This window comes from Arvicanthis niloticus, chromosome 3 (assembly GCF_011762505.2).
Source record: "Arvicanthis niloticus isolate mArvNil1 chromosome 3, mArvNil1.pat.X, whole genome shotgun sequence".
Lineage (NCBI taxonomy): Eukaryota > Metazoa > Chordata > Mammalia > Rodentia > Muridae > Arvicanthis > Arvicanthis niloticus.
Window position 1 is genome coordinate 124,613,610 of NC_047660.1, and position 26,897 is coordinate 124,640,506.

General features: G+C 43.0%; 1 protein-coding gene across 10 annotated transcripts in view; it reads right to left on the reverse strand.

Annotated features, from left to right (window-relative positions):
- Spats2l (spermatogenesis associated serine rich 2 like) overlaps positions 1-26,897 on the reverse strand; it is a 171,755-nt gene that overhangs the window by 15,202 nt on the left and 129,656 nt on the right. For all 10 annotated transcript variants that reach the window (XM_076931890.1, XM_034499102.2, XM_076931889.1 and 7 more), the window contains one exon: positions 8,458-8,516. In XM_076931890.1, coding sequence (XP_076788005.1) covers positions 8,458-8,516 — 59 coding nt within the window. The remainder of the gene's footprint in view (positions 1-8,457; positions 8,517-26,897) is intronic.

The following is a 26,897-nucleotide window of genomic DNA, read 5'->3' on the forward strand; positions in this document are numbered from 1 at the left end:
CAGGAGATGAATGATGGAACCAAGTATGTGGGAGCTGCAACAGTTATTTTAGCCAAATGATCCAGACCTAAGCTAGGTATCTCAGCCTAGAAAGCAGAACTGATTCGTCTGATCCAGGCTTTTAGATGGGGAAAAGGAAAGTCCACCACTATATACGTGGACAGTCGTCATGCTTTTACTACCACACATGTCAGTGGTGTGATCTATAGAGAAAGAAGGCTTCTCATTGCTGGGAAAAAGCAAAAGCAAAAAAGCAAAAGCAAAAGCAAAAGCAAAAGCAAAAGCAAAACAACAACAACAGCAACAACAACAACAACAACAACATCATCATCATTTTGGCCCTCTTAGAGGCTATTTGGTTTCCCCTCCAAATTGCTGTCCTCCACTGTTGGGCCACTGACCTGGCTGCCCTGAGACCAGTGGACACTAATGATATTCTGATTACATGCCCTGACCTGGTGCTGCCCGAGATTCCATATTAAAGGAGAAACGGGCAGCTCAAACCCATAGGTTGATGGAGGACACCAGAGGGAAAGATTCCTCTCCCAGAAACAGGGAGCAGGACCCTAGTAACTGACATTCACCAAGCTAATCATGTTGGGTCCACAAAACTTTTTGAATTGCTCAGACCAAGGAATGCTATACCTAGACTGGACAGTCTAGTGAGGAATGCCTTAGCCTGATACCAGGTTTGTGTTCAGGCAAATCCAAAATAGAACCCAGGAAGGGGTCCACACAAGAGACCAACACCCTGGTGAACTCTGAGAAAACTTATTTTGCCAAGATCAGCCTTCCAGGGAAGGATACAAATACTTGCTAGTTGTTATAGATACCTTTTCCAGGTGGGTAGATGTGCCCCCAACCTGGACTAAACCTGTTTGAATAGTGACTCAAAAAGTTACTCCACGAGTCGGTCCCCTGATTTGCCCTCTCCCTAGCTATGGGTCTGATAATTGCCTGGCTTTAACAGCCTAAACTTCTCAATTAATAGCTAAAGTTTTAGACATTGAAAACTTTGTTGTGCATATAGATCTCAGAGTTCTGGGCATCTAGGAGATGTTAGGTATGTTAGAAAAAAAATCTAACAGAACTCTAAAGTCTAGTGAAGGGTGGAAGGACCTTCTTTTGCTTTGCTTTGGGCCCACTGCACCCATGTAGGGAGATTATGTTTGGAAGACCTCTCCAACTGCTTCCTTGGCTCGGAGACCAGCAGTTGTCAGAACTCTCTAACCACTCCTTTCTCAAGTCACTACTGGCCCTCCAGTCCTCCATAAAGGCTATTCATTAAACTGAGAGACCTAGTCAACCTGAGTCCACCACCAGTTTGCATGTGCTTAAATCCAATGATGTTGTCTGGGACAAGCAGGTAGCCAAACTGGCTGATTGAAACCAATTTGGAAAAGACCCTATATGGTTACTGTCATTACTCCATATGGTGGTGAAGGTAGCTGGCATTATAGCATGGACCCACCACACCCAAGTCAAGAAAGAAACCACAGACACTGCTATCAAATGGACTGTTTCCTGGATTTGGACCCATTGGAATTAAGGTACCATGGGGCTCTTGTCCCTTCTACTCCTTGCCCCTCTTTCTCCTTCCAAGTCTTATGCCTTGTATGAATATAGGGTCATGATTCAACCCCCACAGGCCTCAGGCCTGGACCTGGGATCTGAAGACAACAGACACAGGGGAGGTATTAGCTAGTGTTACTACAGTCCAGCAACCCATATTCATCTTGACCTTTGCCCACTCTAAGTGTCTGGTTGTACTGAAGAAAGGAAAGACATGGGAGTTTATGTTTTAAGATAGGAATACAGAGTTTACAATCCTGTGTATACTCTGCACCTGGGATCCCTAGTTGTCAGAACAAGGGAGTTTCCACTGCAAAAACTGGGACTGTAAAACAGAGGCTTCCTGAAAACATATGAATGAATATTTAGAAAAAAGTTCTCTCCCAAGAAATGCACAATAGGAAAATGTAATCCAATGTCCATAAAATTTAAAAAAGAATCTGAAAATTTTATAAGAAAGATTCTGTCCTTTGTCAAACAGGGAAAACCTGGAAAATCAGACTCAGGAGGGGCTCCTGGGAATAAAGTTAATCATTCCCAGACAGAAACCAGCCAGGATGATGATGATGATGATGATGATGATGATGATGCTTAGACACCTGGCTGCTGTACTATATAAGGATAGAAAGTAACCAGACCACCATCATCCCATTGACAGACAAAATTCACTGTGATTGGCAACAGCCCTAATTAAGGTTAGAGGAATTCAAAGAGGCTAAACTTGTCTAATATCCAAAATTTTAACCTAGGCAATTACCCTTATTATGATGCCTGCTACTCTGTCTTGTGGGTTAACTCAGCTGGACAACAGCAAAATTACTGGGCCCCTGAGACTACCTGGTGGGCGAGTACTAATGGCTTAACTAAATGTTCCTCTTCTGACACTTTCCAAACTAAGCAGATTGGTTTATCAGGACGTAGAGCTATTGAAAGTTTCTGTTTCTGGATTAATACAGCAGTTAGAATCCCTTACTGAAATGATCCTACAACACTGGAGATGCTTAGACTGACTTCTCATGAGATAAAGGAAACCAGGTATGGCTTTGTGAGAAACCTGTTATTCCTATGCTAACTGATCAGGAGCAATTAGAGAAAAATCTTGCTGTGGTTGGGGAAAACCTCAAAAAGAGAAAGACATAAATCAGATAATTGATGCCAGCTGCTGGTCTCTTGGTCCCCTGGCTAACTACTCTGTTATCAGTACTGACTAGGCCTTTAATTCTCATCTGATAGGATTAATGGAGAAGACCTACATTTGAAACCATATGGCCAAGTACGTATCAATTCAGTAAATTTAATAGTCCTTAGGGCCAACTACATATCCTTAGAGCACTCTTTGACTCATCAACTAAGACCATTGCTGGTGGGGAATGGAATAGGGCCCCAGACCTTAGTAGGCCCCCACCATTGGCACAACTGACCCCGTGAAAGAGCTACCATTCAGGCCATAAAACTCAGCATGTAGACAATAACATCTGGCAAACTGACAAAGATCTAGTCCACCAAAGTCCATAGTTATGGGGAAGTCTCTTAACTGTACTAACCTTATGTTATGGCTTCTATAGTTCTGCTTCTGGCTAACTGTTCGTGTTAACTGAAGTACGCCTCCTGAGAACATCATGGGTTTTGTGATTGAAAGCTCATCCTGAGAAATGCTCGGTGCTACACTGGTAGTTTCTGGCCAACTTATGAAGACTTTCAATTGGCTTAAACCCATGTCTCAGCAACACTGGCCTTCTGACTCTTGCATTAGCATACAGGAATTTGTGTAATAATGGAGAAAATATGATTTATGTTGAAGGGACTGTAGCCAGCCTAACATGGCAAACATGGTTCTGGTGGGTTTTGCCTTTCTCCCCAGTCCCCTGTGCCTTGCTAAAAACCATTAGATCACATTCCTCAAGCCAGCTACCAAAGTCTATTCCCTTATTTGGCTACTTCCTCCTCCTGAAGTTGACTACCAAGGTCCAGCTACCAAAGTATTGGAGTCCAGCAATCAAAGGCCCCATGGCTCACCTAATTAACATGCCCAATTAAAATCAAACAATTCATCCTAACACAGAGGTTCCCCTTTTACTTTTAAAAACTGTCATTCACTTATGGGACAGTTCTGTCTCTTTATCCAGAGGAAGTCCTTTGTCTACCTTTGTGATAAATACCTCTTCCCCTCTTCCCTCCCACTTCTCCCTTGTTCTCTATCTGTTTTGTCTCTTATTTCCTGCCCTCTGTCCTTCTGAGGTAAATAAATCTCCATTGTGCTGAGAAGTTGGTCTTGGGGTCCTGACTGACACCAATCACTCCATATGTTATATAAATGAATTCAGAACGTGAAAAATTCTTGAGGCAGTTCTCCACTTGACTGGGACTTAGTTTGCTAGTTCCTTTTGTCTGTGAAGATGTGTGAAGATGTGTGCTGAGAGACTCAGCACAACCCTCATGGCTCCATTTTCTGCCTTTTTTAAATGAGGTCCTGGACTGAGGGACCTATTTGCTAATAAGAGCTTTTCCTTGTGCACACATATGTGATGACATATAATGTTGCTAAGTGCTTGGCTCATATTTTCTCATTTTTGTCTTTAACTATTTGAGCCATAATATTCTTGTTCTGATAAGGAACCTGATGTAGCAAGTTCCAAGTCAGCTAGGGCTACACAGTAAGACTCAAAACTAACAACAGTTTGAGGTTGCACAACCAGTAAGTGGGTAGAGTCTGTCACCTCCAATGCAGGCCCTGGCCTGCCCATGTGATGGACAATTCAGAAGGCAGGACCAGCATCATCAGTTACTGAAGTTAGATGAAGCCTGCTTGCCAGTCTAGCAGTTTCAGCCATAGGAGGAAGTACTCAACTCAATGAATGTTTACTCATGGAGGAATTTACAAAGAGGCTTCTCTGGAGATGCTCCAGATCCCGTGAATGTTGGAACCTACCACTAATGTCTCAAAAAGAAAGGAGGACATGAAGCCTGAGGTCTTCTGTGAACCTCAAGAGATGTGGTAGTGACCAGTGCAGCTATTGCCTGAGGAACCATCTGTGTTGTGTTAGGGTAGGGCTGATGCTATGTGTATACAAATGCTAAATTCTCAATCCCAGGATATGGTTGCCATCCAGATGAGTGAATACTCACACATGCCAGCCTTTGTTGTGTAAACCTTGTTCCTCAATTGAAAGTTAATTGGCGAACAGAAGGCTAGAGCCTGTGATTGGGCGGCACAGAGAGAAAGGCGGGACTTGAGGATTGAGTGAGGAGTTTCAGGAGAGTCCAGGAGGGAGAAGGAGGAAGAAGATGGGGAGAGCAGGAGGTCTCCATTAGATGGGATGGCCTGGGAGCAGGTGGCTGAGAGGAGTGCACCCCGAGGATACTGATGGGGCAAAAACATCCCAGGAGAGACTCACACAGCCAGTAACAAGAGGCATATAATTAAGATATAGGTGAAAATAGCTCAATCTAGGCTTACAGCTTATAAAAAAAAAACCTACCAGGCGTTTGTGTCTTTTATATGGGATATACAGAATATATAATTCGTTTACAGTGTTGGTTGTTGGCAATTTTACCATTAGAAGATGGACAAAGTTACACCTAAGACACAAGAAATCTAAGTACGTGCATAATTTATTTTTACTGACAAAAATCATGGAACTTATAAGATCAAATTAATTTCAAATTAATTTCTCAGTCAGAGCTACCTAAGGATTCCAATGTGACCCCCAATCACATTAGTTTCACCTAACAAAACTAGTTATATTTGGATGCAAAATGTTGCTTAAATTATTTAAAAACCTTTTCCCTGTGTGTGTGTGTGTATGTGACTGTGTATGGAGGCCAGTGTCCAGTGTCTTCATCTATTTCTCTCCACCTTATATTTTTGAGGCAGAGTCCCTCACTGGACCTGGAGCTCAGGGATTCAGCGGGGCTGGCTGGCCAGTGAGCTAGGTTTTCTCCTTCTGTGTGGGGTTTTTAGGGATCAAACTATGGTCCACAGCCACCGTGACAGGTACCTTTCCCTTTTGCCCCCATTCCCCTCACACCTGAAAATTTTTAATTAAAAATGTTGATAGCTATTTTTTTGAAAATGAAAATTGAATTATGGCCAAAGTACACAGGAGAAAAAGAAGACTTTGGCTTAATCTTTCATTCTTGTACAAATACATGCACTGGTAGTCACACGAGAAAGGATTTAGTTGAAAGGTTGTTGGGTTCAGACCATTTAACTAGTTCATAAGATAAAATCTGGGTGAGGATCAAGAGCTTAGAATATGCAGGACTGAATTCAAAAGTTAAGAGAGGGTCAGCCATGCACTGTGTCCCATCTGAGGGTTCTTGTCTCTGCTGGAAGCTCCAGTGAAACTTATCCTGTGGAAGACTGCCTTCATGCACAGACTGCCATCTTACCCAGACTGCCATGGTATACAGACTACCACAGTGCAGGTTGCCATCTCAGACAGATTACCATGTGTATGCATTACCACTGTGCATAGAGTGCCACTGTGCACACACTGACATTGTACAGATTCTTGTCTTACACCGAGTACCATGGTACACAGACAACATCGTGCACAGATGGCATTGTACACGGACTGCATCATACAGGGACTATATCGTGCACAGACTACATTGTACATGAACTGTATCATACACAGATTGCATCATACACCATCGTTATCACACGTGGACTGCATCGTACATGAGTGGTATTGTGCACAGACTGCATCGCACACGAGTGGTATTATAAAGGACTGTATTGTCTGCGGACGGCATCGCGCATGCATCACCACCACATGAAGGTTACCATTTGCTCTGCTTACTTAGTCACTTATCACGGTGGGGAGATTTCGACATGAACATAAACAAACAAATTAACATTTTGTGTTAAATGTAGGAAACTTTGCAGTGATCATGATACTATGAATGTGTTATTTATTTATTTATTTAATTTTGCTTTTAATGGAGACAGGGTTTTTTGCTATGTAGACCAGGCTGGCTTTCTCAAACTCACCTCAACCTCTGCCTCCCAACTGCTGGGATTAAAGGTGTGTGCTGCCACACCCAGCTGTGTTCATCATTCAAATAATGAACTTGATTTATCAGACAATCTATAAATCCAAGTTAAAACGTAAATTGATTTTCTCTTACCGTCTGAAGTTAGCAGGTGTTGGCATATTTGACAGAGTTTGTAAACAGAACTGGGGTATTTTAAGAAAACTTCATTTAGTACACCTCTATATTTAAGTTAGTAATCCTATACAAGTTGCTTAAACGCTTGGGATATATTTTGCCTGTAAAGTTTATTAGTGCATTGTTAGGTTCCTAAAATGCTTGAAAAGAGACAGCTTACACACACACACACACACACACACACACCAAATATTGGGGCAGCTTTAAGTACTGACTTTTAAGTGGCACAAATGTTGTTACTGTCTTGCTTTTCATTTTGGGAAAGTGTCTTATTTACTCTAGGTTGGCTTCAAATGTACTATTCTGATCTTTTTGCTTCCCCCTCCTGACCGCTGAGATTATAGTCGTGCATCACCATGTCTGGTTTAGGACATGCTGGGACTCAAACCCAGGGCTCCAGGCATGCTAGGCAAGCACTCTCAAATTGAACTACATCCCTAAGTCAAACTGGAGAAATTTAAGGTGAATTCAATTCGATAAATCTGAGTTATGTGAGCTTAGAAGAGAATGAATAAAATAGCTATGAATGTCATAGTGAAATTGTAAATTATACAGTCTTTAAAATGACTACCTTTAAATTTAATATCTGCTTCCCTCAAATTAATACCAGGACCGAAGAGTAGACTCAGTCAGTGAAGTGCTCACTTTACAATCCTTTTTGAAATTTAATAATTTTTTAAAAACTTATTCACTTTACATCCCTCTCACTGTCCCCTCTCGGTTACCCCCATCCCACATTCATTTCCCTATCTCCCATCCCTTTCTCCTCTGAGCAAGTGGGGACCCTTGGGTACCCCTGCCCCTAGTATTTCAAGTCTCTGTAAGGCTAGGCCCATCCTCTCCCACTGAGGCCAGACAAGGCAGCCCAGCTAGAAGAACATATCCCACAGACAGGCAACAGCTTTTGGGATAGCCTCCGCTCCAGTTGTTTGGGCCCCACATGAAGACCAAGCTGCACATCACATCGGCTCCATATGTTTGGGGAGGCCTAGGTCCAGCCTGTGTATGTTCTTTGTTTGTGGTTCCGACTCTGAGAGTCCCAAGGGAAGACCAACAGATCAGCTAACCAAGCTCAGTTTCTAGCCATACATGAACAAGGCAGGCACACTGACACATGCCTGTAATCCCAGCACTGGGGAACAGAAGCAGGTGGATTTCTATGGAGCTTATTGGCTGTCTAGCCAAAGTGATGAACTCCAGGGTCATGAGGCCCTGTTTTTCAAAAACTAAGATCAAGTACAATAGAAGACATCTGAGGTTGGCATCTGGCCTTTATACACATGAGCACACAGGGACGCACATGCACCTACATGAAGCCACATGAACAGTTCATGCACCCACCCAAAACACACTACACACACATACATAGTTTTACTTCTAAACTCACTGTCCTTTTAAACATAACTAAGTTCAAGTTCTGTGAGCACATGGAAGTCCTTTGCATTTAAAGAACTCAGCAGACCCCTCTTCCTCAGTGAGCATTCTTGGTGTGAGGACTATGCTGTAGCTCTGTCACTGGCCAGATGATGTAACAGAAACACAGAGATGAGTGACCTGCATGGGGTACAGAGCCCACCCGCCAGTATTTCAGTGTGAATTTTAGGGTTCTGCCCCAAATTGCTGTCACCCTGAGTCTCGGATTGATTTTGGTTTGTTAGGAGACCCCGTCATCACACAGTCACGTGGCTACACAGTCACATGGTTACTCACTGGCTTCTTCTTTAACTTTATCCATCTCTGCCATCAGTGAGACTTCTTTGTCAATGATGCTAGGAGAGAACAGAAACAAAACGAGCAAGAACTTAAAATTAGACTTTCAACAAGTGATGGAAATACACACACACACACACACACACACACACACACACACACACACACATTTTCATTAACCCCAAATATTTTTGTGCAACAATGCCAGGAGAGCACCCTTTCTCTAAAACTGAAGCAACATGAAAGGAATGTTCCCAAGGATAACATGGTGACATCTGCTAATTAACTCACTGTCAACACATCTAAAAGGAAAAGGCCTTTCCGACTTCATGAACTGTATGGCATTGCATTTAAATCACAGTGTTTTTCTTCCCTTTACACATTCCAAACATCTAAAATGATGATAAGCATTTGATAAACTGGCACTTAAGTCATCATGGACCGTCCCCAAATGTCTGTGTTCTTGTTTCTGAGACTCTAGCTGTGGGGTGGGAGGTGGGCCCAGTTCCGATGCAATTGGTCCTAGGACTATGGGCAAGCCTGCTCCAGGGTGCTGTCCTTGCCAGCTCTGCAATACAAGTGTATGTTCTCATCCCTTCAGCACGGCAAGATTATGGTGAACTTCTTCCAATATAGTTCATTAATTAAAACAATTATTCAAGTTTATTTCTCTCATTCCAGCCCCCAATCTCCCAGTTTTACTCTCCAAAAGTAACAATGTAGCACAGATACCTTCTATATCCCTTTTTCAGATGTGTCTATAAAATCAGACATGAGCTGTACTTTTAACTTTCAGTTGGTAACAAACTATTATCCATCCATCCATCCATCCATCTATCCATCCACCCATGTATCTATGTATCTTTCATCTCTTATCTATCTATCTATCTATCATCTATCTTACTATTATTTATTTATCTTACTATCTGTCATCATTAACATCTATCTGTCTGTCTGTCTAATTTATCATCCATCCATCTTACTATTTTCTATCTTTCATCTATCATCGCCTATTCATCTGCATACATACATATATACATTTGAAGTTTCTAAAATCCTAACCATATTATTTCATCACCTAAAACATTACTAATAGTTTCATAATGTTCCAGATATCTACTCAGGTTTCTATATATTCAGGTTTCCACAACCGACCGTTAAATCTTTCCAAGATCTGAAACAGACATTCTCTGTAACTGAATGAGTCTCTTAAATGTCTTTAATCTACTATTTCCCTCTTACCTGCTTTCTCATTTCTTTTGCCATTTATCTGAAGGAACCAAATTGGCCTCAAGAGTTACTCAAAGCCTGAATTTTACTAATTACATCTCTCTGGTTTTATTAAACCTACTCTTTATCCTTCCTAGTAAATTATTGCATGAAAATTTGTTACGATTCAGTATTGACTTTTTCAGACACAGGACGCACTTAAAATATTCCTCCAGAATACATCTCAAATCTGTGCTTCATCACCCAAAAAAAGACATATCGAATACAAGACATTCTTCATTTTGTTATTAGTGACCATCAATGTCATTTTCTAGATCAACGTTTGTAGGAAATATTTGACTTGTACGAGTCTCTCATTTATTTGCTGAGCTCTTTATTAAAAGAAAAACTTCATAGGCTTGGACTTAGCTTAGTGTTAGGGCACTTGGCTAGCACGATCACAGCTCTGGGTTTAATTCCCATGGTGTCTGTCTCTGTCTCCTCTGCCCTCTGTCTGTCTGTCTGTCTGTCTGTCTGTCTGTCTGTCTGTGTGAGAGAGACAGAGAGAGAGAGAGAGAGAGAGAGAGAGAGACAAAGAGACAGAGAAAGAGACACTCACACACAGAGACAAAGGGAGATTGAGATTACCAATTGTTTGGTTATCATTAAGTATAGTTTGGATAGGTAAGGTAGATAAAATATTTGATTTTCTTAAGTCTGTTTTCAAGCCAGTTAGGTCTTTAGCATCCTACAAAGGTGCCAATGAATTTTTATTCTTGTTTATATACTTTTAATTATGAATTTATGTGGTATGCATTTCAATATATTGCAGATTTAGATTTCCAACTACCTGTACTTTCAAATTTTACAGTGTTGAACATTTCCTTCTTGGTTATTCTGCAAAATTGGTCAAGGTAAGAAGTAGTTTGTGAATGTATTTCTAACCATTTAGGACTCTGAACAAGATGGCACGACTTAAGACTTGGCAAGTGATGAATGTCTGCTGTGGAGTTCAGCCCTTTGTAACCAGAAAATCCCAGTGGAAAGGGTTGTGTTCAGTGACAGGCACATTTTCCAAGACTGGGCTCTGAGCCTAATCCCTCCACTACAGACAGCATCAGGAGTCCTCATGACTCACATGGTTAAAGGTCACTGGGTTTGAGTACTTTTGTGAACCAGCTGTCTGCATGTTCTTTATTTATGGTACATAGGCATGATGACAGTCTGTCTTAAATATGGAAAGTGTAGAACACTGGAAGGTTAAATAGTGAAAAAAGAGTCTTTACTCCATCCCCGTCCCAGAAGACTCTTCCTTTCTCTGCAAGTCTTTGTTACCGCAAGGTCCCATATTTCTTCTTAAGGTTCATCTCTGTACAAATCAGCATATACTGTGCAACCTTATGAGGTGTCAGGCAGCATCAACAGACCCCAATTCTAAGCAGATGTAGCTTCTCTTGTCAAGACTACAGATGTCACCCTGATAGAGACAAGTGTGGTTTTTGTTTGTGGTGCCTGTTTTTTATTTTATACTTTTACAACTTTCTTAAAGAGGGCAGCACTTCCATGTTAGTGTAGGAGACAAAGGCTAATGGGTAAGCTGTTGGAGAGATGAGGCGAAACTGGAGTCAAGAGCTCAAACTACAGATAATTAAACGACTGGCTTGGGAATATGTTTTGAAACTTTATCCCTTACAGAAAGGGATGAGAGAAGAGAGAAGATTCAGCAAGAAGGCTGAGACCCAGGAGCAACCTCAGGAGTGGGATAGTGAAAAGAACTCCCAAGAGCCAGGTCATTTCCTGTGCCATCTTGAGGTGTTGCTGTGATCTTGCACACAGCTAACGGGATGCCTATACCTTCCTATGTGTGGTGTGGATGGGTGCACCTACATGGACAGAAGTGTCTGGGCTTCACCTCTTGATTGATGTAGTGATGAAAAGATGTAGAGAAGAAGTCTGCAGGAACAGCAAGTGGGAGAACATAGAATCCACTTGCACCCTTAAAACGTATGCATCTTAATACAGGCTTTAGATTTCCACAGAACATGGAAAGGCTCTTCACAAAGAGTGACACAGAGTTGCCTAGGGCTTGGGATGTTATATAAAGATATGAGAGAGGAGGGGAAGGGCCCCCAAACATTAATTCATCTGGCCAATATTTTCTAAGTACTTGCCATGTGGCAGTTAAGGGTTTTGGAACAGCTATGGAAATAAAGAAAAGAAAGGAGTTGGGGAGAGGAAGTGGGGGGATTTCTTCTGTCATTATGAAGTCTACGTTCTATTTTTGCAGAGATGTAAGAGTCCTCCAAGTCTGGCCAAGAGGGTAAGACAGAGAGAAGAAAATTGTGATGATCAGAAGAACGAAGATCTAGCAGACTTCTCAAGAGACATACACAGAACACATGCGGGAAACCCATTCATTCATCTATGTGAGGCGGCTGGCCTCAGACAATTATTGAAAAAAGGGCAGACTACAGGAAGCCCAGAAGGCTCTCTTAGTTGCCAGCCTCACCGCCCCAGTTCTTACGCAAAGAACAGATCCTGGAAGTTGGGAGGCTTGTAGGCTGCACGTATTGGGTAGGGAGAACTCTGAGAAAGAGGTCTTTGCTAAGTTCTTCACCAGCTACACAGTCATGCTAAGTTTTTGTTGGTAGAATTTGTTAACATAATACCATGCTCAGAGGGTTTATAAGATGGCCATCTGTGGTATAATACATAACCCAGGTGGAACACATATTAAACAAAGCCTGATAGTCACTCAGTTGAGACCGTCTGGTTAGCAACAGGAGGGATGAAGGTTTACAGAATAAACTCTTAATCTGCTTAATGCACATACTTGGGGACTCGAAAGAGCCTGTGAAGTTGGCATCAAACCATACTTCTGTTCCCGTGGGTATTTTAACAAGAAAATGTCCTCAAGTGTCTCAGAAACTTAGCACAGCCATTGCTGTACAACTGTGTTCAAAACTTACACCTAGGGTTTTTGTTTTGACCTGATAGACAGAAATACACCAAAACTCAGGACTCAGTATAAGGAGGGCCCACTTCATTGTCCCCTGAGAATCTTATCACAGTGGACCTGTGGTGCCTGGGTTTTGATTCCAAGGCATTAGGCTTGTGGAAGGGAAATGGATGTGGCAGACAAATTAGTGCAGGCCAGTCTGTCCCTCGGTAGGCTGTCAGACAGTAAGGAGCCAGCATCACATCATACTGAGCCCCAGACTAAGAGCAGGTCAAGAAGGAATGGCTATGTCTAAAGCCTTTAAAGTGCTCTCAAAGCCGGGGTGTCCCAGGCAGCTTTGAGAGTGATTGGATCAGGGCTATTTGTATGACTCAGTCTCCTCAGAAGGACAAGGACAGACACACACAGAAGTGATGCTGGATGAAAACAGCAGCAGGCTGGACATGGGTGCAGGGCATCCTGGAAGAAATCTGGTATGGAGATGGAGAGGGGTGAGTGGGGTCCTCTGAGTGGGTTGGCATCAGTGCACATACCAGAGTCCTACTGGGGAAGCAGAGGTGACAACTGTCTTTGAGGTTCTCCTCTGTAGGTAGACATCAGCTTGCTGTTGCCTCAAGGTGAGATCTAGTCTTAACTAGTACGGAAGGTTGATTGACAGGGCCAGGCCTGTCAGCTGATGGGCCAGTGCCATCTGGGAATCTCACTAAAGCTTCCCAATACCGCAGGGGGCACAAAGCCTACTTGTCTTCACCACAGAGCCTTGGTACATGCCCTTTGGCTCAAAGAAAATGTCACCCCTTCCTCCCCAAACTCTTCTCTTAATCTAGCAAGCTTTCTTCAAATCTTTGCTTAACTGTTAATGTCTCCAAAACCTCTAATTGAGGTATTAAAAACTTCACCTTTATGTTTTTATTCTGTTACAGGCTGTTCAGTAGTGGCCGAACTATAAAGGAATATAAGATACCCATCTTTCTGTGGCATATGACAGGCATACTGGAGTGTTCATGTATGAATCATGTCTTTGTGAAAATATATACATGTTTGCACATGGATTGGCTCTCATCATTTAAGACATAAGCTGATGAATAAAATTGTAATGATATCTACTAAACACTGAGGCTTCTGACTCTGAATCAAAAGAGTAGGTTCGTGATTGTGTTCTGTTGAAATGTGTGCTTTCCCATTAATCCAAGAGTCTAAGGACTGAGTGGCCCTGTTTTCCAGTACTGATCCTCAGTACTTGACAGAAACATAACTGTTTAATTGGTTTAGACTTAAGATGCATCCAGCATGTTTTCCATCAGCGGAGCTGAATATAAAACTCATGCTAAACTCACATGTTTCAGATGTACCCTTTCAACCCTTCCAAAACACATCTTCTCCTTTTATCTAAACTACTTGGCTAATAAAATTTTATCCTGTGGCCATAAAAAAGCTTTTATTACCAAAGCAATAAGGTGTAAGGAGGAGATTACCATGGTGGAATCTTTATAGTTTATTATATAGTTAATCACAAAGATAAAGTGTCATTTCATAAAAACGTTTCCACTCTCTTGATTCTTTCTATAGGGAACTAATAATGATGATAAAAGAAATTGGAAGGGTTCTCCAGTTGGAATATATTTGTGATTTTCTGCTCTGTGGAAGACTTGTCTTTAACTCTAGAGACCAAGGCATGGGGTAACCAAAACAGTTTCTTCTGGAAGCTTAGATGAGCTTGCAGGCCTACTATACTTACAAGGTGAAGATGCTATGGTAGGCAGGCACCCACAGGACCATCACCGTTGAGAGTCTGCTGGTGCACATTGAGGAATGAAAGACAAATTATGAAACAGAACCTCAGCCAGTGTGGGCAGTGGCTAGAACCGGATGTTGAAGAGTTAAACCAAGGCCAGTTCCACCTCTGGTACTTTGCCTCAGGGAGCCTTTAAAGAGAGAAACTGCTGGGAACCATCTGATCCCAGACAACTGTGGTTCAGATGCATCTATGGTCAGTATATTTGAATGGGAGCTCCCATAACTCCTTGCTCACCATGCAAACAAACTGGGAGCACCAAAGGAGATGGAGGGAGGGAACGCAGGCTGTATAAGGAACCTGTATCCTGGCCTCTTGTGCAGAAAGGTGAGGTGCTGGGGAGAAAGGATGATAAGAAAGGCTAGGCAACCCTGCCAGCCTGTGCCACAGGCTGCAAATGAGTGATAAGCCCTAAAGCAAAACTTCCCGGCATAAGACTTTTCTTTCCTCCCTTCCCATCTTTTTTAATTAAAGAAGAAAAGTAATTTAAGAATACTCCCACCCTACTCTGGGCTCTGCTCCTTATTACTGTGGAGTCAAAGAGCTGTGGGGTTCCCTGGTTTGTCCAGCAGAGCCCTGTGGCCCCTTGATGGGCCTGGAGCTGGGGAGTTCTCTGTTATTCACAAGCCCAAGTGCTGATGGGAGGGGTGTGTGTCTGTGCTGCCCAACAGCTTAGAGATCTTTGTCCTCTGGATGAGGGGTTTGTACTCAATAGGGAAGAGCAGGAGACCCTCCTATATGTGAGGCCCATGAACATGATCCATGAGTCCCATTTCTGACCCAACTCAAATATTCCAGCCCTTCTTGAGATCAGGGCATAACTAGTCAAGGGCTTAGCTCAGCTACTTCTCAACAACTGCTGCTGTCAGCTGAGTCTCTTCCTTGGCTTGATGACCACAAGTGTGTGGGGCAGTGGACTGTGAGAAGCAGCTGAGTGCTTGGTTGAGCAAGAGCTTGGAACAAGAGTAGGAGTTCAGCTCTGCTCCCAGGCCCTGGTTCTTTTCATTTAGCTTCAGCCCTCTAACCCCTCCCACAGAGAAGTTTATGTCCATCAGGGAACAGGCCTCAGGCCCTAGAGAGATTTACATACTAATGAGGTACCTAAAGGCTAGAGGGTGGAGTCAATTAAGCATTCTTCCCCAGCCCCCCCCTTCCTCCCTATTTAACTCAGGTCTGCCCTGTGTTTGGGGGGGGGTGCATCCAGATCCATCCACCATCTACCATGACATTAAAGCCTGTAAAAACCCATGGACTTTCTTGTGTCGTTGGGGCCACGCCATGAGGAACCGTGGAGCCACCACAGCCATGCCTAGCTTCCTGGAGCCTGGAGGAACCCAGAGTGTTCCCAGCCAACCACCCACAGCCTGGCGTGAGGAACCCTGCTTCTCCAGCAGCATTGCCTACAGCATTGCAGCACATGTGTGGTTCTGTATTCCTAGGCTAGGAGGGTCAGCAGCTCTAGCTGCAAATGACACCCCACCCCACCCTGATCTCACAGGCTGTCAATCCCCAAGTTCCTTTCTTCACTTTAAGGATCTTTCCATTCGGTCCCCTCCCCTGTACCCTGTGTTGGTTACAGTGTCACCATCACTCTTCCTTCACTTCCCACACCATTCTGTCCCCAGTAGTCTACCCAGTAGAGCAATGCCTCTCCTGCCCACTTCCACTGTAGCAGACTTAAGATTAGGTGGCTGGATTTATTTATATTTTCGATGCATTGCTGGGATTCCTGGACTGCCATCCTCCACTCTGTACAGTTTTGCCTTTTACAACCACCTAATTTCTTCTCATAAGTGGAAATACAGGATTTTTTTCCCCTTGAATACAACAATGGTAACAAGAGGATCGTCTAAAGACTTGACAATGTCATTCACTAAACACACAAAACACCACAGGTCTTCAGGAGAAGGATGAGCCTTTGAAAGTTTCCCACTAACCACAACCATCAAAGAGGTAAGACAGGTGACCTTCCTGCAGGAAGCGCACTCAGCTAAAAGGCAAAGCAAATACCCCAGATATAATGACTGGACTCAATCTATCACTTGGGCTGAGACCCATTTTATTTTGGTTGCTCTCAGGTGAAGAGGGAAGGGAGAGAAAATGCATCCTGGGATTTTCTAGTCAAGCAAGCACCACTATTTCAGTTAACAGAAGCACTAAAGTCTAAAACGGAGACTTTCCTGCTGCCTTTACTACAGATGAATGGTAGTTTCTGTGTCTAGTTTATAAGTGGATTTTCTGATTTGAGAGGTATGTGTCCCACTCTATCGACTGGTGGGGTCAAGTTTGGGGGGATTTTGTCCTCTCAGACATTGTTATCTTGCATGCTTCAGTTCCCTTCTTTATGTGGCAAATTTCTATTCTTCCTTAAAGATTCAAGCGTCTCCTCCTTGATGAACCCTTTCCTAGCTCACGCCTGGCCCCTGAACCTAGGGCTCACTGCTCACATCCAGTCCCTGCATTCAGGGCTCACCTGCTCACACCCGGTCCCTGCATCCAGGGCTCACTGCTCACACCCGGTCCCTGCATCCAGGGCTCACTGCTCACAGTTGGTCCCTGCACCGGATGCTCCACTGTACTACCTGCCACACTGCTTTCGTTGTGTTGCTCGGTTCTGTTTGCACCCACTGGACAAGGCTTTTTGGGGAAGAAAAGCACCCTTATCCTTCAGTATTTGCAGCAGTGCTTCTCCAGCTGTGGTGTTCAGGCTAGCTCTCTCAGCGTAATGCATGGAACGCAGATTATGGGGGTCAATTCTACACTCATGGGAGCAGAATTTCTGGGTAGTGGTTCGGATGCCCCTTATTCACAAACAAACTTGAAAAGTGCCACTGAGGGCACAGTCTTCTACCCATGAGATGAACAGATGAGGGAAGAGAGAGAGAGAGAGAGAGAGAGAGAGAGAGAGAGAGAGAGAGAAGGTGGGGAAGGGAGAGAGAGAGAGAGAGAGAGAGAGAGAGAGAGAGAGAGAGAGAGAGAGATGGAAGGTGGGGTGACCTGTCTTGGTGGCTGCTGTAGCCATTCTGATTGGGATCCCTTTACTTCACGTCTGTCTTCACCCAAGGAATGGTGAAGCTATGGTGAGACTCACACATCTCAGACCTGAGATCCAGCTCATTCTAAGTGCTCACAGAGCCAGCCCTCTGTAACCAAGGGGCAGCATCTTCCAGATACAACAGGACACGCACACACACACACACTTTCTCTCTCTCTCTCTCTCTCTCTCTCTCTCTCTCTCTCTCTCTCTCTCTCTCTCTCTCTCTCTCTCTCAGAGAGACAGTGACAACACACAAAGACCAAACCAGACAAAATCCTGGCACTGAGAAGGGGAAGTGGACCGAGTCCTGCTCCTAACCAAGGAGCTATGTGCAACTGGTATGCACTGGGAGAGGGAGAGCCAGTCTCTTCAACGGGCATATCAGCCACACTCTGGGGCAGCCCCATGCCCAGGGGGGACTGGCCAGTACAAAGTGGATTTGACTTCACGTTTTTTTTTTATTTTGTTTCTTTTTGTCTTAGTGGGTTTTTTTTTTTTGTTTGTTTATTTTGATTTTCTTTCTTATTTCGAGAAGAAGACTGAGTGGGAGAGCAAGAGGGGGAAAGCAGCGTATGAACTGAGGTGGGTAGGGAGGAGGCAAGGGTCTTGGAGAGTTGGAGGAGGGGAACGAATGTGATTATCATATATTGTATGAGAAAAACTTTTTAATTAGAAAGGGCTCAAGAATAATGTCCTCCAAGTGTCTCAGGGTAGAGGAAAAGAATGTTCCTAAATGCTATACTTGAAAGAGAGAAACTTGTGTGAGCATCCACTGTGGAGCACGCTAGTAGTTTTTTAGAATGATGTGACAAGCTTACTGACTTAGATAGGAATATTCCTACAGCCCATGGAAAGGGGTAACTGTGTCTTGTTCCATTGCATTTGAGCTAGAATACATAAAATGAAATTCAAACCCCATTCTGTCTAACTGCACACCACATGCTTCCTAATTAAGTGGTTAATAACCCTCGGAAAATGTGACTTTTATTAGAATATGGCCTAGTAAGAATCAAGAGTTTACAGCCACTGAAACATTAATGCTGCACATACGTAAGGAATTCTATTTCACTGACTTCATCATCAGTTTGTTGTATGATCTGCTGTTGTGTGCCTGACTAATTGTCCAAAATAACTCCAGAATCCTACTCCCTACTAGTCTCATAGGTTAAAAACAAACAAACAAACAAACAAACAACCCAAAACCTCTAAGACTCATTCTCAAATTGTAACGTGGACTAGCTCTCTTTAAATCTAATGCATTTGTTAGCTATGAAGATGTCTAAGAAACTGATCTTAATTCACTTAGTGAAAATGCACTACAGTATAACTTCTTAAAGATATCATACCCTATGGGGATATGTAGACAGAACACTTGCTTAATTTTGCCTTCTATTTCCATTCTAAGATGGAAAGGCAACCACTTCTGTTCAGAAGCATGTGACTAGCTGGTTGATTGGCAGCCTTCATTTGCTGAAAAGATTCAGACATCTTCTCAGATTTTGAAACAAAATCAGAAGTTCCTCTGCAAAGAAGCCTGCAGCTAAAGTGCAGCATATATCAGGGCCAAGCGGGTGGCTGACATAATGTATGGCGGTAATCTGCACCCGCGGCCCAGGAAGGCCATTAAGGTGAGGTGCTGTTTATGCTGGTTTCTCTAAATTGAAAAGGCCAGTTTGGTACTTTTTGTATTTATCATCTTGTTCTTCCTTCATGTCAACTGACTCATTCAGTCCCTGTAGAGGCCTTGGGGAAACATCTAATGTGGAGACAAACTTTAGGGAGGAGAGAAAACAGGGGAGGAGCAGCTCTCACCTCCAGGGAGCAAGCTGCATCTATTTAGAGGGACATATATCCACGGATAAGGCAAGACCTGGAAATGGACTGGACCGCAGGGATCACCATAGTGGCAAAGTCACAGGAACCTTGAGTTTTCCTGTGTTATGTGGTATTTGCCCTTTTCACAGCTTCAGAATGGATCCTGGAGCTTACTTCTGTTTGTTGCACTGGTGCAGAGTGAGGGAAAAGAGTCATTTTGGGCAATCTGTCAGCTAGATGGCTACAAAGTCCACCCATATGGCTCTCTCGAGGCATAAATACATTTATTAGCCGCTTTTATTATTGTCTCCATGTGTCCTTTGCAAGTATGTGCTCAGCCCCACACTGTGGTCCTTTGGTTTTCCAAATAATATGAACTATTGTGTGTGGGAAGAAACAAATTTATTTAATTTCCTTTGTTCGGTGTCTTCTACAAGGCAGAAACAGGTGGGCACTTAGAAAAAAAAACCATTTGATGAAAAAGAAAGGGATTTGTGAGAAGGTCTGGTTTGCACAGGTCTTGATCAGTCAGAGAGAGGATCATATTCACTTCGAGAGAAGGAGACAGAAAAACCTTATTACATTTTAAAAATAAAAATCCAATGGAAACTTACGATTTTATTTAAAAAACAAAACAAAACAAAACAAAAAAAAAAAAAACAGAAGAAATGAAAGCCATGCATCCTGACCTCTTGATTTTGATCTTCATTATGTGTTTAGACTAAAAGCTGGCAGAATCTAGCAATCGTTTGACACACTTCTTATACTTAAATGGGAAATTGAAAGTGTTATACACTCACTATGTAGCAACGGCAAACAGTGGGGAAGCCTCTTTAGGTTATTCTTGTACTAGCGAACCCCTTACAAGTACCTCATATGGCATGGGGCGTAGAGAAGCATCGTTTCCGTAACCGTGCAATTACACTATGCCAGTAGCCAACATCCAGTGTGCACACTAGTAGAGCTCACATGTCTGCCATGTTGGCATTACAGTGAGATTCCTAACCATTGCCTATGCTTATATGACTGAGCTCAAATGCCAAATCTGCTTGTTGCCATCTGTCTTGTGATACAGATCTAATTCCAGTGTCTTTTTTTCCCTTTAACCAAATACGTGTCACTCCTATCAAAGTGTGCTAATCCGTGATGCTAATGATTGTCTTAATTATGAGAAGGCAATTATTTGTTCAACCACTGCGGGACCAAAAGCAATGCAAAAGACTTCCTTCTTCCATCTCGTTTAAGCAGAACAAGGGCTTGCTCACCTGAGTATGTCACTGGCACTAGAACGGCTGGACATATGCCCCATATGCCTGGGAACAGCACGTAATACTGCTGTCTGGCTGAAGCCAAAGAATATCCCCAAACAGGCGCTGAATGGAACAGTTCCCCACTTTCCTTATCTTTACACGCCTCAGATCTCCATCCTAATCCTGGTCCCCACTGTGATATTTTGTTTTATTGTGAAATGAGAAAAAGACTCTGGTAGAGACAGAATGGCTAATGAAAGTGACTGCCTGTCATTAGCTACAACCTTCAGTTCTTAATTTTTTTCCATTTTCTTCTAAGAACCAAGTTGAATTCTATAATGAAAAACAGACAAATAAAAAAGCAAAGCCTTCAATTTTCTACACTCCAATATAATTGTTTTTTAGATCTCAAGGAGGCAAAAATGTAATTTGACCTTTTAAACGTGTAGCTGAAAGGGTTATGTTTCAGGCGGTATGGAAAAAAAAAATACTTTCCCACCACTGATTGAAAAGAGAATGCATTGTGGTACAGAAGTGATGGGAAATCCCCCTTCCTGTATGTCCGAATCACTGTGGAGGGTGGGTGTGCTACAAGCTAGATTCTCACAGTATTATACAGTCTGCCTTTCCCTCAATGGTACTGCAGAACATGCTGCTTTCTCTTCCACTAGGGAATCCTCTGAATTATCCTCATCTTGGACCAAAGATGCCTTTGTTATAGGAGCATGGACAGGAAGGAAAACCCGGAGAGAAGCTGTATGGAGCATCCTTGGCTGGTTAGCAGCACCCCTGGTCTCACCTTGTGCTGCCAGAAGCTGGTAACACTCCCTCCCTGCTCCTGTGACAGTCAACAATATTGCTAAACCGACTGTCTCCTAGAGGGAAGAGATTCACCAGCTGAGAGACACTGTCTGCTCTGGCTTTAGACGTACAGCCCTTTCCATAAGATTCGCAATCTGTGGTTTTCAGGTGTTAGAAGATGCAAAAGAGAACCAAACAAACAAGTTTTCAGTATCCATTCATCTATTGATGTGCAACTAGGTTGGCCCCAATTTCTTGCTATAGTGAACAAAGCAGCAATACAGATGGAAATTTTGGTGCAATAAGAACAGTGAAAATGATATATATTATATATTTATATATTATACATATATATGTATATATGAATTCACATACATGAATATTATTTATCCCTAGAGAAAAAAATCTCAAAATTTGCAAGAAAATGGGTGGACTTGCACAGAAGACAGGAAAACCCTGAGTGAGAGTTGTCCTGAGCGACAGTTTATGCTGGCAGGAGCTAGCCAGCCATGTCACACACCTCAGAGCTAAGACCTATGGAGTAATGGCAAGGAAGGCTCAGGAAAAGGGCTTTCTTTCTGGTCCATGTGTGAATGTTGACATTGTAGACAGAATTTGTCCATCATAGCTTTCTCTACCTGGATGTTTAAGGCACAAAGACTGCTGACAGAGAGACTCCTACCTAGATCCTAAACTTGCCTCCTTGATCCATCTGTATACAATAAACCCTGCCTCTTTGTTTATCTGTATGAAACAGCCCTACCTCCCTGTTTGACTCTCTAATAAATATACTGAGCTTCCAGATGTGGTTTTCCATCAAAGTCTAGTCTGCCTGATCCCAGCTTTCTGTCTGTTTATCTGTCTCTTTCTTCACTTCCTTGCTGCTCCACTCAGCTTCACTCCTGGAGCCATGTTGGGTGCATTAAATTTAGAATATATAATATTAATCAAGAGTGCAGAATCTCAGAAATAAAAACACTGTGTTCCCCCTTACATGCAGACACTAGCTATAATACATTTGCATATATGTAAACAAGTGTGTAACATGTGGGTACAGCATAACACGTGGATTCAGTATAACATGAAGATTTGTATAACATGTGGATTCAGATAACATGTGAGTACAGTATAACATGTGGGTTCAGAATAATATGTGGATTCAGTATAACATGTGGGTTCAGTATAATATGTGGGTACAGTATAACATGTAGATTCAGTATAACAGAAGAAAGGGAAACATTAAAGGGTACAAATTACATGAAGAGGAGGGACTGTGAAGAGATAATACCCGAGTCATGAAAAAGGATAGAGAGCTGAGTATTTTTCTAGTTCTAACTTGGTCTGAGATGTACAGACTTTGGGTCGGTTATTTCAGTGTGTGATAACTTTTAAGTTCCTTAAAATTAAGTTGTAATTAAAATACTACCTCAAACCAACCATCCATCCATCCATCCATCCATCCATCCATCCATCCATCCATCCATCCAGCTAACCAACCAACCAACCAACCAACCAACCAAATGAAATAGATTTCTGGGACCACAGAAGTAAGTTTGGGGTAATGCCTTTGTAAGGGATGGCCAAGAAGCCCTAAACTATAGTTTCCATACACAAGAGTTTGGTATAAAAGCAAATATTAATTCATAGATACTGTTTCTCAATAGATACTAAATTATTTACAAAGAGAACAAGGAGAGACCCAATGAGCACAGAAAAACCATAATCTCAGCATTGTGTGCACTTCCAGGTATTGCACAAGAACAGTGCAAAGGTGTCAAGAAAGGATGAGTGTGTGCACATGGTGACAGGGAGGTCACCAACCAAAAGAGGAGAACTGTGCTGCACAGTAAACCTCCTGAAGCAGGAAAATGGTTCTACTTGGCTTCAGCCTCAAGTGGCTCAGAGGATGTACATTGTGATAATTTTACACAATGTGGACATCCAGGATCAACACTGGGAATAAAGGATCAACTGTCACCAGCTGGTTCAGAGACACAAACCTTTTCAGTTACTTCCTGTTAGGAGGCCTCCTCAAGCTCACCTCCCAGAGAAGAACGTAGCATTTAAAATGTCAAAGAGATGATATCTGGATGATGTGTGGCTGCCCTGCTGACCATTGTGATAAAGTGTGAAGAAAGGCTTCTCCTAGCTACCAGCAAGGCCTCAGCAGCAGGTAAAGGGGATCTTAAAATAGCTAGTTCTTCAACTTGGGATTCTCACGCTTGAAGTCATCTTTTGATTAAGGGACAGAATCTCTAGAGAACATTTGTTATAGTCAAGTATGTCACTTTGAGTGTGGAACACATCTTCACAATGAGGATGAGGTCACGAACCATGAGAGACCAGGGAGCATCAATGAATAAAAAGAAGAAAAGGGATCTGGAGACACCATGGTAACTGCTTAAGTGGGATATCGTAGTGAGGATGGAGCTCTGACCTGAAGGGAGCCACAGGAGGGACCCCAGCTGTGAGGAAAGAAAATATATGGAGGGAGAAGAAATGAACTGAAGGTGGCAGAGAAAAGGGAAGTATGCAGGAGCTGAGACTCAGGTCTCACCTCCAGGTTTTGCCTGGGCTGGACCCAGCCCCTGCTGTGGTTTGAACATGAAAGGTCTTCACAGGATCACAGGTCTGAACACTTGGTTCTCCCCTGAACGGTGGTACCATTTTGGGAGGTTGTGAAACTTCCTGGAGGTGGAGCTTTGTGGGAGGAAGTAGGTCATCAGGGGTGGGTCTTGAGGCTTTACAGCCTAACCTACTTATGTAAGCTCCCTGCTTCCTGACTGCACACGTAACATGACCAGCTGCTTTGAGGTCTTGCCACTGTGCCGTTCCCAATAAGACAGAGTGCATCCCTTCTTAACTGCGAACCTTAAAGAGCTTCTTGCGCTACTTGGCCACAGCAATGAGAAAGGTAATGAATACAGCCCTACTTCAGAAAACCAAACCAAACCAGATCAAAAGATAAGGCATAGGGCCAGTGCAGCCCCTTGCTACAAAACATGTGCTCCAACTGTCCTTTTTTAGTTAGAATGAAACAGCTCAAAATGACTGCTCCTTCCATGCCTCAATCTCTACAACTTCCTTAGCACCCCACCCACCCTGACTAGTACACACACTACTTTGCTGGCTCCCGACCAGCTTCCATCTTCCTTAAGAGTGCTCTTAATTAGATGTTAAATTGACAATAGCATCTAACAGGATTTTTATAGCTCTATTTTGGGATGCTTTCTCTCCCAGCATATGGCAAAAATATTGAGTATTATAATACTTCCTCAGTGTTTTTTCAATTTCATGTTTTATTGCTCATTTTAAGCCTTCATAATAAACTTGGACACAAATACACTGGGTTTCTGACGAGAAGCTAGACTAGTCTGCACACAAAGCAATTAAATCCAGCAGCTCTGATCCCAAAGAATGAATATTTTCCAGCTGTGGAAGGAGGCCAAGTGTACAGAAGAGAAGCCAGCTGTTTCACGTTAGTTCCTGATGTGACTTTTTATGTTCTTGTTGCCAAGTTTATCTTCCGTTCAGCTGTAGTGGGAGAGGATTGTGTCATCTTGGTCACTCACTTAGATCCCTAGTTCTTTCTGAGAAGTGATAATGCCCTACCTATGAGTGACCACATCCTGGTGAAACACCAGTGTTATATTTTAGCTGTTTAGTGGTTTTCTTCAGTAACTGTATTGAGCAAGTGTTCTTCACTGTCTACTTGGGAAGGATAAGTACCCAGCTCATTTGGCCCTGGTGTGTTCTTAGTATGTCTGGAGGATGTACAACAACCACCTTCTCCTAGCTTCTTAAAAATCACATTCCCCATGAACCTCATCACGATTTTTGGTGGAATGTAGTGAAGCAGAACTCATGTCTTTATGTTGGCACTGTGATGGAAAGTGGAAAAGTGAATGTTGTTTTTAATGTTTTACATGAGAGGTTCTCTTTATTCCTAAAGGACACACAATGCCCCCTCCAGAGTACTTGGGAGCTAGGAGAACTGGGTGATCCACAGTAAGGACAGGAGAGAGAACTTAGGAGTGGGACTCACAGACTCACACCACTGAGGGTCACATGAGTTATTTACTGCTTTAGAATAAACAATGTTTTCAGAAAAGCAGAGGGCACGGCCCACATGTTCCAAACCTACAACCCCCTGTGGTTGAGGCCAAGGTTTCCCCGTTGGTGGTGCTAGGCACACAACTCCCTCTATTGCCTATGGTATGTCATTTCACCATCAGTAGGCAAACTTCTTTTAAACAAGTCTTCTGTAGCCTGATATTTTTCATGAACAATGCAATTCCTAAGATCCATCCTTTAGGAACCCAGCAAAGCTTGGTTTAAGTTCATCACCGTGTTGGCTGGGCTAAAGGTTTATTTGGAGTAGAGGCAAAGTTTGCCTCTTGGTGGGAATGCTCATAAACAGTTCTGTTTAAAACGGTAATTTGGTTTTATTTTAAAATCAGCACACAATTGTCGCGGATCATTCTTATTCAGGGTTTGGTCAGAGAAGTGCTGGAGTTTACTTGGTAGCTGCCACATACAGCAAAACGATGAACCACACACTTTCTTCCTTGGCTTGGAAGGAAAGTGCCCTCTTTTGTCTTGTGGGTGACTTTTGAGCCTGGCAAGTCTTATGCAGAACTCATTTTCTCCACCAGGTTCAAGTGCAAGGGGGAGCTGGAGCAGAGAAATCCCGCACAACTTCCGTGAGCACTGGCTTTCCTTGTCTACGCTTTCACCGTTGATGCGGAGTAAAAAGCTCAAAAAATCTGTTGTAAATTTCCAGATGCCTTGAGACCCATGTGCTGTTTACTAATCCTCAAAATTAAGTAAATAAAAAGCAGGTTTAGCAGCTGGAAGAGGGGTGGTTTAAGGTCACCACCGCTACACTTGGTCAGCTAGTGCTTGAGTCACTGGATGGAACATATCACAAGGGGCCGTCCGTCCATCAGAGAAAGTGCTTACTCTACACAGCCACCCAGACGGATGGGGCACAGAGCTCTCTGATCAAAAGCCCAGCCCCTGAGAGCAGGGCGGGCAAATGCAGACAACCAGGAGTCACTGTTGCCCGGTGTCTTTATGCGTTGTCTGAGGCTGGTTTTAGCCACACAGGCAGAGCTAAGTAACTGTATGCCTAGGATAATTAACAGATTTATAGCTGGCCCATTCTGGGCAAACTTTGCTGCCCCTGGCTCTAGACATCTGTTGGGAATACTTATAAGCAACAGGACAACTGACTCAATGAGAGACTAGAAACGTCATAACTAGAAATTACTAAAAATTCTCATCTTCAATGGTACAACATCTTTGCCTTCTTTAAGTTTTCACGTGTCCTGGGAATTGCTGTGAATGATTTAGCTACAGTCTGGTCAAGATGAAAGGCCCATGGACGCCATGGCTGGGTGAAGGTAAAGGGTCATGTGCTCATCTGAGAGGACCTGTAAGGGACTGAGCCGTGACTGAAGGAGACAGTTTCCTGTCAAGTATCTGGTGTCTTCTGCACCCTTGGGATCTTGTATGTAGCAGATGGCTTAAAATTCATGAATTTTAGATTAAGTCAGTGTGAAGCTTAATCCT